Consider the following 11,949-nt stretch of genomic DNA (forward strand, 5'->3'; position numbering starts at 1 on the left):
GGTCCTCATAGCTATCACTATGCAGAATTGCAGCATGCTCTTCAGTCACTGGATAGTGATTCACCTGGTACCTTGACTTTCAAATGTGCATGTGGGCAGTTGTGAGGATTCATCCTTTGGTAGTTGTATGGCATGGTAAACTCCTCAGATAAAAACTACTATAAAGAAGACAACAGTATAATTAGTAGATACAAGTGCAGGTAGATTTTACTAGTTTCTGCACACACCTGTGGGCGTTCAGGTTTCCAGAAAGGAGATAATATCACTCCAGACTTCCAGGCATATCAGTTTTACTGTCAGCTGTAAGCAGAGTATTTTGAACGTCCTATTTTACCGAAATGGAAAAGTCTACTGTAATCAAAACTTGCAGCAGTACTTTTCTTCCCTTATTCTTCATAACTGATAAAGTTGGGCTAATTCATGTGAGATTGTTTTCTAAAGTGGCATACAACATTGGTTTGACAGAAATGCTGGGTAGTCAGTTGTTCATATTTTATTTTTGTTCTGCTGTATAATGAGGTTTTGAAGCCAATGAATTATCATAGCAGAATATTTAGAGCTTGGAATACAAAAGTAAAAATTTAGGGATCTCTGCTAGAAACAAATGTAGTTAACTAGAGGTTGCTGAAAAACAACAGGACCCAGATCACAAATATTTGCTCCTATTACAGCTGAACCTAACTTGCACTTTACATTCACTTTACATTGCACTTTTTTACATGCAATTTTTTGTTCAGTAGTTGAAAAATTGGAGTGGGGATTGGGGGATCCCTCCAAGGTAAGAAAGTGTCTGTGTTTGCATGACTGCCTTTGTAAATATCTTTTTCTGTAGATATCTGTTGTACACGGATTTAGATATAGATACATTCATATGTATAATTAGGGATATAGACATTTGGTTAACTTGAAAGCTCCAAAGTGTCGTTTGTCACATTTATGGTAGGAACTTTAACTGCCTTAAATACTTATTCTTTTCCAAAGTGACTTTTTTCTTTTCCCTCTACAAAAAAAAATGAAAATGTACTTCATGAAACTATTGTATATGAAGCACTTATTAGCCGTAATTAAATGGACAATATGAATTTACTACGTCTTTAGGACTCTGGCTTGTTCTGGTTTAGAGCAAGATGATTAATGCAAATACATATTACTTGAGATAACCATTTAGCAGCTAATTTAGCCAAATTTATTACAGCAGTTAGAGGTTTTTCATTTTAGCAGACGGAGACAAGGACATGACAAAAGCAGAAGGTGTATATGAATGCACACTGCCCTCTAGTGCACAAAGCTTTATGGGATTAGTGAGAAATGCAGAGGAGAGTAAGTGCTCCAGTAACAATGGTGCCCAGATTTTGTATAGTTTAGGTTTTCTTTAAAACCACGCTGCTCCCTTCCTCTGCAAGATTTGCATTTCATCCCCTTTTCCTGACACTGAAGCAACAGGTACAAACCGAATCCGTTTCAACTTGGCAATATTTTGACTGAAGTATTACTTTGAACATCTGTATTTTTAAGCCTGCTTTCTGTGAGCATTTACTAACACCGTTTCACATTACTGATTGCTTTTACTTGTTTCTCTGTTTCCTAGCATATTTCAAACATCGGAGAGAGCTGTCACTCTTTGGCTCTAACCAAGCCATTCTGTGCGTCCCTTAGGCCTCTTTCTCAGTCTGTTCGTGGATTTACTTTGCTCTGGTAGAAAGTAAATTCTCCCAAGACTTTCCCCCCACTGACCAGTGGAGATTTGGTTCATCTGAGAACTGTAAATTCTGTTTGACAAGATCAAAGAAACAGATGTATAAGTTCAGTGGTTGATATCGCCTGCAATAAGGAGAAATGATCAAAGCAGCAGGGGTAGAGTATCTTCCCAAACCTTTCAAATATCCAGAATCTCAAAGAGGTCTACCTAGGAGCTATGAATAAATCACATATAAATTTGCCTCTTTTTTTTTCTTTTCTTATTTTACAGTTTGACATTGAGTGCATTGAAAATGTCCACACAGCAATAAGTATTCTGTGAACCAAGGGGATTTGTAGTTCTTTTTACTCTTCTTCTTCCACTAGAGTTTCCAAAAACAGATTAAAATTATACTTTAAAAACTTGTAAAATATACGGCTAATTATACTGAACTTCAGATCCTGTTTGTCATCTCACTGGCATGCTGCATTAAACCTAAAGGAAGCCAAGTATCTTCTGCTTATACTTGTGGCATGTTGTACAAAGAAGATCATTTTACCACAGTTCTAACATGCACTATATCTTGCTTCTGTTTTGTTTGTATTTTTTTGCCAGTGCTGAATAAGGGTCAATGTGTAACAAAGTATTACCGCTGGATGCAGAAGAACGGAGGTTATATCTGGATACAGTCTAGTGCAACCATAGCTGTCAATGCCAAGAATGCAAGTGAGAAGAATATCATCTGGGTCAATTACCTTCTTAGGTAGGTCTTCCAGTCACTTCTCTCACTTGAACTGCTGTTTCTGTTGCTTGTCTCTGTTGGTGAGAGTTTTAGGGAAAAAACAATTGCCTACTGGAGAAAGTTAAGGAGAAGAACTTTTCATATGGTCCACCTCAAAAACACTGCCATTTGGTTATATTTATTGAGACACCTGTCATGTCTCTGGACATATTGGAATGTACATCCACGTACACTGGAATATTCTTGAATTATTATGCTGCCTTAGTCTTCAAATAAACCCTCCACCATTTTATTGCATGCCTCCACTGCCCTGAAATCTGCTCAACCTGAGCTCAAAGACAAAAATGTTCCACACCAACTTTCAGTAGTTGTGTTATAAAATCTGGTGTGAAGTGTTGGGCACTGGTTTATTTGGTTATTGAAAATGCATGGAAGGAAACTTCTGGAATGCTACAAAAAGGTCTCTCTGAAAGGTGTTTGCTGGTTCACTCCAGAGAGAGGAATTTTCTCAGGAGAAAAGCCTTGAACTAATATGTTGCTCCTGTAACCATCAGATGGTATTCACACTGAAAAATGCAAAATAGGATTTAAAAATAAAAGTAGCAATTAAAACTATTTTAAACAGAAATAGTAGTAATATCTTGAATGAAAGGCTCTTCTCTGAGAAATTCTGTTTTACCAAAGCCCAAGTATTTTTAAAGGACTGGTTTCTGAGCTCAAGGGAAGACCACCAGTCACTGAGAGACAGAGAATTATAAACCTGACCTTTCTCATCGGAAAATACCTTTCAACGCATTCTGTTTTGTGAAAATGTTCAATAAGATTGGGAGATTTTCTGTTTCATTCCAGAGCAGAACAAACAAACAAATAAAATTTGAAACCTTAAGATTGTCATGAAATGCAATTGTCATTTTCTGGCCTGTTCTCCTTTTAAGTTGCTTGTCATGGTTTGTTACATTCCCTTTGATGCCATGAGAGTTCAAAGTGATGTCTAGGGGTTAGATTGTGACTTATTATGCCAAGTCCAGCAAAGCCTGAAGAGACTGTGCCTGCCTAAACTTGCATGTTGAAATACTTTTGATTCCCCTTTTGGGGAAGAGGAGGAAGCAACCCCTGGCAGGAGAGCATTGAGGGATACTGTGGGAAACCTTCCACATCAGTGGGGTGTTCATTGGGGCTTGCATGTTTCTGTCCTGCTATGACTGAGCACAGGCATTTCTGAATCCTTATCCTGCTACTTTTTTGTCTCTTTTTGCAAGAGTGAGGCAGAATGCAGCATTTCAAGAGGGCAGCTTAAGCCTGCCAATTCTGAACTGGAAGTACAGCTTCACTGCCCCAGTCCTAACAGGGCTTCAAAACTCCCAGAAAAGTGTTCATATTCCAGCTGGAAAAGTGGTCCATAAGAATTATGAACAGTTGCCTCTGTCTCCTTTGCTGCTTTCCAGACAATAGGTGAACCTAGTCCACAAACGTCCCACAAAATTATTTTCTCTACCAATAGAATATGCCTAACAAAAAAACAAAAGCAGTGTGGTCTTCCCCAAGCCTCCTCCCAGAACTTGATTTTTCTGCTGCATTCCCTTCACCGGTCTGTAAGAGAAAGATTAACTTCTCCACTGAATTTGTATTTTTAATTTAGATTTCTCCTAGTACTGGAATCCACAAAAGATCCAAATGTCCAAACAATATTTTAATGACAGATCAAGGCATAATTAGGTCTACTCTTAGCAGGAGTACTGGTCTGTATATATTTCCATGCATTAGAAAGTATGATTCAGCTGTCTGTAAAAGGATAGACTAATTATAGTGACAGGGAGGATTAATGCTGTTCTTGTTCTAGCAACTTGTTATTCACAGTGTGAAAGCCCTCAAACATCTTTTGCTTGGAGGGGGCAAATTTGGGGACTGCCCTGGGATGCAACAGAATAAAGTCACTTTGTCAGGACAAAACCATAAAGATGATAATCGTAAGAATGGCATTTCAATGTGAACTGTGTGAACTCTGAATTTTCACAGTACTCTGTAATAGACTGAATATGGGCACACTGTCATTGTGATAGTGTGTCAGTCACCCCGAGTGCTGCCTCGTATTGTTCTATGCAGGACTGCAGATTTTCTGCTCTATCACCAGGCTGGAATTTGAACTGCATAGAAATGCTCACCTATGAAAAAATGATTAAAGACTTCGTTTATTTTCAACATTCCTATGCCACTTATGTCTAGCTGTGTCTGTTCCCCTGCCTTTGCATGGATTTGGGAAAGGAACACATTTTAAAAGGTATAAACCAAGAAAAAGCATAGGGTTGGGGTTTGTTTTTTTTTTTTTAGTTTCTCTGGTAGTGTAGCTTTTTTACATTGCAGTCATGTTCATTGCTAACAAGTCACAGGTGAGCACCACATGAGCAGATGAAGATATGATTATAATGGGTGTGTTGACAGTTCTTTATCCCTAACATATGCATCTTAACATGCACATGTGCATCTGTCATAGAGTTAGAGTGGTTGCTTTTGGTTTCTTGGTGATGTGGATGTATATGTGCAGTGTTTAAAAAATATATAACCTTTTTTACCTGTTTTTTGGCCAAATTCTTTTGAGCGGTGGTCATTTTCTCTAGCCCTAACTGGGTACCTTCTTACTAACTTTATGTATGATCTGCTTAATTAAAGTGTGGAAAACAGGAACGTTGAGAAAAACAGGTATTGAAAGGACTCTGGCAAGGTTGATGGAGAACATTGTTACAGAGATAACTCTAATAGACATTGCCGGTGGGAGAGAAACAGATTGGAAAAGTTAAAACACCCTCTCTGTCCTTCCAGGCACAGTAACGGGATCGAAATCAAGATATTTTGTTGTTGGATGATTACACAGTGTAGCTTTACTGTTAGATATCACACAAGCCATGGTGTCCCACTTCAGTAAGAATGCTTTGATAGCTCTAAAACTTCACTAGAATCAAACGAGTTTTAGTACCTGGTCAATATAAGTATTTGACAGCAGTATTAAAATAAACCTTCATAAAATCCCGGCTGTGAAGCTCTGAGGAGCCGAAAATGTATGTTTCTGTGTTTGCTCTGCTATTCTTCCTATTTATGTTCTTTGTTGCTGAACTTTGATATGAAAAGAGGGAAAAACCATGAAACTGCAAATCATCCAATTGTGTTTATATTTGCTGTCTCCTCTTCAGTAACCCAGAGTACAAGGACACTCCAATGGATATTGCACAACTTCCTCATCTGCCAGAGAAAACCTCAGAATCCTCAGAGACCTCTGACTCTGAATCAGACTCAAAGGACAACTCAGGTAACACACATGGTGTGCCTTTACACCCATGAAAGTTTCATATCGTGCGAGCCACATGGCTGGCTTTCCAGTTGCTTTTACTTCTCAAGGATTGTTCCATTATGACAAACAGGAAAAAAAAAAATCCTGTGAAATTAAATTGAAAAACACTAGCAAAATCTTTTCATGACCTCAGCATTTCCACCGTATCTCCATTTCCGCGGTATTTCTCTTCACTCTGTGCATGCATCCTTGCCTACATTGCACTGAACTAAATATTTGATTTCCCAGCTAAACTTCATGAACAGGTATTGTGCCTTATGCAGAGGACCTGGGATTGTAACTGTTGAATATAATTCTAGTTCTTATCTTTCCAGAGTAGGCATACGTTCTGAAGATAAGTCTCTACTGTCAATCTGTATGACCCCTTTTCCTGTATAAATACATTTTTTAAGAGTCTCGCTAGGGAGCAGTGAAGATTGCAAAATTTGAGGGTTTTCTTGGGTTAAAAGAATTATATTTTATTAGAAGGTATGGGTTCAAGCACTTGTTTCTAAGCTCTTTAACTCTGGGACTTCAGCTTTTTTTTAAAAGCTAAATGTACTTGTCAAACTCAATGTGTAAATTAGTCCTACAGATCGTCCAGTGCAGAGATGGTTCACACATTCCCCATTAGTTTTAAAAGTGGTTGCCTAGGCACAGGTACAGATCACCTGGCTTTGAAAGGAGCATGGTTTCCTGTGGCCCATGAACTAAGGATGTTACTCTGCTGTAGTACGTGATATATATATATCTGATTTTTCTCTTGTGTCTAAGATAACAACCAAAAAAAATCTGGAGAAAATGGGTCACAGTGACAGAAAACAAGCAAAAGCAAGAGGAGGATCAGGCCTTAATGTTCTCTCATATGATATGGCTGTTCTCTTTCATCTTTCACCTTTATTTGTTCTCCTTTGACAGCTTGGTTTGATTGTTTAAGTCAACATTAGGCATACATACAGGCTTGTTGCCCACCATCATTGGGAATCTCTTCACCCATTCCCAGTGCTTCCTTTATGCTGTCTTGTTCCGAAACAGCCAAATAATACACATTTGGAGAACAGTTTGCATTTCCCATGTGCACTGTACGTTTCTCCAGGTGAGAAGTGCATGTGCATTCGTGACTCCTAAGGCTAATGCAGAGCAAGAGAGCATTCTTCAAAGGTGCACAGATGTGTACATCTCAGAAGGAGATGTCTGGGAGTCTTGGAAGACAGCAGAGGCAAGGGGTTGTTTCTTACAAAAGAATTAAATAGAAATGCCAAAGGACCTGAAATAGGAACAGCATCTTGGATGAAACCAACAAGTTCAGTTCAAGCTCTGATAAAATCCCAGGCAAATTTTGTGCAGCTTTATACTACCTCACCCTAAGCCCACTTTTGACCAGCTAGAAACCATCTAAACCATCTTTTAAAAGAAAGCATCTTCAAAAAAAGAAAAAAAATTATAGGAGAAATTCAGCCCTAGGTGGAACAAAAAGCTGGATGAGATTTAGGGGGTTGTGGCTGTTACTTTGCTTCTGTGGGTTTTATTTTTCAAAAGGGAGGGTGTCTCTGCTGCTGGTGACTCAAGCAAGAGTCCTGCTAACTGACTTGTGAAGTGCATCGCCCTGAATCCTCAGGCAGCTTCCCTGTCAAGCCCACCTTCTCCAGCACTTCTGGGAAACTGTTTCGTATTGACATGGCTCCAGGAGTAACCAATCTTCAGAGGAAAACTGGCCCTTCCCCTCTCCCCCTAAAACGAGTATATTGAAAAGAGTAGTACTTGGCTCTGATGAGTGAAAAAACATCTTTTATTTCCCAACAAAAGATTTCTGGCTGGTCTGTAAAAAACAGGGTCTCCTGAAGCCTTTCATGACCCTTTCAAACATAGTATGATAATGGAGCATATTCAGTCTCAAGGCTGCTTTGGCTGTCTTGAGTCCATTGGGCTAGAGTGTTTATCTCATCCATATTAGAATTAGGTAAAAAACTAAAACACAACTAAATGAATTCAGGCAAGAAGAGTGACAGCTTCTCAGTGCTGTAGCGGGGCTATTTTCAATGGCCCTTAGATGATTTGGATCAATCAAAAATTTAATTCACTGCCTGATTTTTTTTTCTCTTTTTTTTTATTTGTTGCCCTTCAGGGGAATATGAGAAGACAGTCTAGCAATGTAACAAAATTGTTTTAACTGGTTTATTCATTCAGATTTATACACGTATGACCTGCTTCTCCTCTTACACGGGAGGAAATCAGCGGTAATTCCACTGAAGTCAGAGACACTATGCCACTTCGAAAGTGGCAATGGTGAGAGGAAAATGAATTGACTAGAATCTTCATTAGTAAATAGTGCTACACCTGGATGCCTGCCCACTGTAGGAGAACACGGATGTGAAAGAACAATCACCAGAACATAACGATCATGGGGATTGTTCACTGACTCCTTTGGATGACACAGCTACAATGCCATTGTGCTCACAGTTGTCAAAATGATTCTTGTCCAGCGAGCAGATGAAAAGGCCCCCTCAGTCGAGGTGCAGGCCATAGAGCATAGGCTTTTAGTGCATTAACAGTCCTGAGTCAGAGAGATTCATGGTGATCAAAACCCTCCCAACACAACGTTGCAAAAAATTGTGGCTCTACAGAAGAGAACGCCTTTTGCCAAAAAAAGTTTACAGCAATCAAATCTCATTGGTAGGTAGAAATCTGGACTTGGGTTATAATATTATGTTCCTGTTGCTAATGGTTTGTTTCACTTTCCTTTTGCTCCAGAGGACAATGAGAACTCAAAGTCAGATGAGAAAGGAAACCAGTCAGAAAACAGTGAAGACCCTGAATCCGACAGGAAAAAGTCAGGAAATCAGTCGGATAACGAAATGAACTGTAATGATGATGGGAACAGCTCCAGCAACCAGGACAGCAGGGACAGTGATGACAGCTTTGAAAACTCTGACTTCGAGAATCAAAAGGCCCCTGAGGACAGTTTTGGCACTCTTGGCTCTATGCAGATCAAGGTGGAGCGCTATGTTGAGAGTGAGTCAGACTTGCGGTTGCAGAACTGTGAATCACTGACCTCGGACAGTGCCAAGGACTCAGACAGTGCAGGGGAAGTAAATGCCCAGTCTTCCAGCAAACATCAAAAGAGGAAGAAGAGGAGAAAAAAGCAAAAGGGAGGCAGCATGATCCGGAGAAGGCTGTCAAGCACCTCAAGTCCAAATGGACTTGACTCAGCTTTGGTGGACCAGCCCCAGCTGCTCTCGTCACCAAACAGTGCCTCAGTGCTCAAAATTAAAACAGAAATCTCAGAACCTATCAATTTTGATAATGATAGCAGTATTTGGAATTACCCACCCAACAGGGAAATCTCAAGGAATGAATCGCCCTACAGTATGACCAAGCCCCCCAGCTCCGAGCACTTCCCTTCCCCCCAAGCCAGCAGTAGTTTACATGTCTCCATTCCAGACTCCGTTCTCACCCCACCAGGGACTGAAAATACTGCCAGCCGTAAAACTCAGTTCAGCACCTCATCCAACTCGGCCTTGGCTCCTGTGTCCTCTGACCCTTTGTCACCCCCACTTTCAGCATCTCCACGGGACAAACATCCAGGAGGTCCCACAACTTCCAACTCTTTGTTGTACACTGGGGATCTGGAAGCCCTTCAGAGGTTACAAGCAGGCAATGTGGTGCTTCCTTTGGTTCACAGGGTAACGGGAACCCTTGCTGCGACCAGCACTGCTGCTCAGAGGGTCTACACCACTGGCACTATTCGGTATGCTCCAGCTGAAGTTACTTTAGCCATGCAGGGCAACCTCCTCCCCAACACCCATGCTGTTAACTTTGTTGACGTTAACAGCCCCAGCTTTGGGCTGGATCCTAAAACACCGATGGAAATGCTCTACCACCACGTTCACCGACTCAATATGTCGGGACCGTTTGGAAGTGCTGTGAGCGGGGCCAGTCTGACCCAAATGCCTGCAGGGAATGTGTTCACAACTGCCGAAGGACTTTTTTCCACTCTTCCATTTCCTGTGTACAGCAATGGCATTCACACTACACAGACTCTGGAACGGAAAGAGGATTGAAATATGACCACATACTGTGTTCAGTGTTATACTCTGAGGCATAGACTATGTTTTAATTTAGACCTTTAATTCTAGCACTTTGAATTTGAGCAGGTCAGCTTATTCTCTCAATATGATGGTCCCCATTTCATTCCCTTTCTCTTTAACTTGACTTATTCTTTAATGTAAAGATATTTTTTTATTTTTGCCTTCAGAGAGTCGAAGTACCAGTTGCCTGCCATTTTGTCTTCTTCTAAGATGTGTGTTTTTTCCTTTGCATCTTTATTAAGATGCCTTTAATATGTGTATGCCTCTGCCATAGAATACTCAGTGTTGTGGTAAAGAGATTTTAAAGTGACAACCATTGGTTTTACTTCAAAATGATCTTGATATGATCAAGATTAAAAGAGACAAGCATAAACAATGTGCCCTGTTTGACTAAGTCAAATGAAAAGGGGTTTTTGTTCCTAATTCCTTTAAAAATAGGGGATAGTATTTTAGAATTTTATGCAGAGTTTAATTCTCTTTTTATGGTTAAGATTTTCTTACTTGCACATAAAATAATTTGGGTTCTTAAAAAGTTAATTTCTGGCCTGTGACTAGAATGTTAAAAAGTTGGACTAAATGTTAATTACTGAAACTTTAACTTAATTTCTAAAACCATGGTGCTATCATTTATTAATCTGTAATGTCTTCATACAATATGCAGCTTGTGGGCTGGGTTTTTTGGAAAGAATGTGTTCCGTACTGGTTTATAGTCGGGTGCTGCAGTCTCCTTGGTTAGTTAAGACAAAAGCCCTCATTAACATTTGCTGCAGGACTTAAAATTTTTTACCTCCAAACTAACAAGCATAGCCTCACATCAAATTTAAATGGGTCAGGAAGCCTTTTTCAAAAAGTGCTTAAAAACAAAAAACTCAATTTAATTGACGCGAGGAGCAGTTTCTTAGGTGCATATTCTTTTGCTTTATTTTTTTCTCAGTGTAACTGAGGCTAATTTTACAACGTCAAATAACACTTCAGAGTAAAAAAAAAAAACAACAGAAGAACTATTTAACATGTTTTGTTTTTCATTTAATATTATAGAGGGAAGGTTGTAAATTTCTTTTTGTTCTTTGATTTGGGTATTTTTTGTTGTTTTTTCCTTATTTCTAGTGTTGAAACCAATATGTTTTAAAACTAAAGAATGGGTTAATAAGCTTGAAATAGCTAACTACAACTGAAAACTGCACATTAAGTAAAAGAAAAGAAATCTCCTATTTTGTCTTTGTTGCCAGAAATCACAGTGTAGTGTCAAACACTCCAAATGACTGTCAAATATAAATTCTTCTTCCACTCCATCTTTGGCAGCTGTTTGTTAAGGCATCTAATAACAGATGTGAGAACTGTAATGTGTACAATGTGTAAGTGTCCTTGGCTGTCAGTCCCATTGCAGTTTCAATGTGTGTTACTATATGCAGTATATACTAAGCTAATGTAGTTGTTTTGTCCTTTGTCTTCTCTGTGCTTTATCTCTAGTCCGGAGTGGTAAAGTCCCATTCCTGCAGTCCTAGTGAACCAGTGATTCTTGGGGGTTAGTGGTTTTTGTGTGGTGGCCTTCCTCTGTAATGTCACCTTATGCTGCTTCCACTGTCTGTATACCTTTTAATTTCTGCTGTTGCTTTGCTGTTGTGTATTCTCAAACCTCTCTCTCCCCCTTCCTCCCTCCCCTCCTCTCCACACGTTTCCCCTCTCTCTTTCTCTCGCTCTCTCGTTCTCTCTTCTTCACTCTCAGAGATAAAAGACTCTTAACTAGCTCAAGGTTAATGGAGCCATTTTTCCCACAGAGGAATTCTGGGTATGACTTACTCTTCCAGTGTACCCCACAATGCACTACAGAGTAATGCTCAGATATATTAAGCAAATTGACGCCATGTAGCCTCAGTTGTTAACATTCCCAGAGTCCCTTGTGCTCGAACTGTAAGCGGAGGGTGCATTTCTTTGGTTTTCTCCCAGGTAGGCTGGCGGAGTAATATGTAGAGCAATTACCAGTGAGATAGGAAATGCTTTCAAAGGTCGACCAGCATTGTTTAAAAAGGAAACTGAGCTTAGAATTGTCATATATATTTGCTTATGTGTGCAATGCTAATATATTAACTCAGCTGTCCTTTGAATTTTTGATCACTCA

General features: G+C 39.6%; 1 protein-coding gene across 5 annotated transcripts in view; it reads left to right on the top strand.

Moving 5' to 3' along the window:
- The window catches only part of NPAS3 (neuronal PAS domain protein 3), a 611,537-nt gene extending 600,675 nt beyond the window's left edge, over nucleotides 1-10,862 (top strand). For 4 of the 5 annotated variants that reach the window (XM_050898262.1, XM_050898263.1, XM_050898265.1 and 1 more), the window contains 3 exons: nucleotides 2,294-2,441; nucleotides 5,606-5,733; nucleotides 8,494-10,862. In XM_050898262.1, the coding sequence (XP_050754219.1) occupies nucleotides 2,294-2,441; nucleotides 5,606-5,733; nucleotides 8,494-9,803 (1,586 nt within the window). In that variant the 3' untranslated portion in view covers nucleotides 9,804-10,862. The remainder of the gene's footprint in view (nucleotides 1-2,293; nucleotides 2,442-5,605; nucleotides 5,734-8,493) is intronic. The other variant, XM_050898264.1, reaches the window with a different exon arrangement.
- The last annotated feature ends 1,087 nt before the right edge of the window (nucleotides 10,863-11,949 follow it).

The sequence above is a fragment of the Gymnogyps californianus genome, chromosome 5, assembly GCF_018139145.2.
Source record: "Gymnogyps californianus isolate 813 chromosome 5, ASM1813914v2, whole genome shotgun sequence".
NCBI classification, from domain to species: Eukaryota; Metazoa; Chordata; class Aves; order Accipitriformes; family Cathartidae; genus Gymnogyps; species Gymnogyps californianus.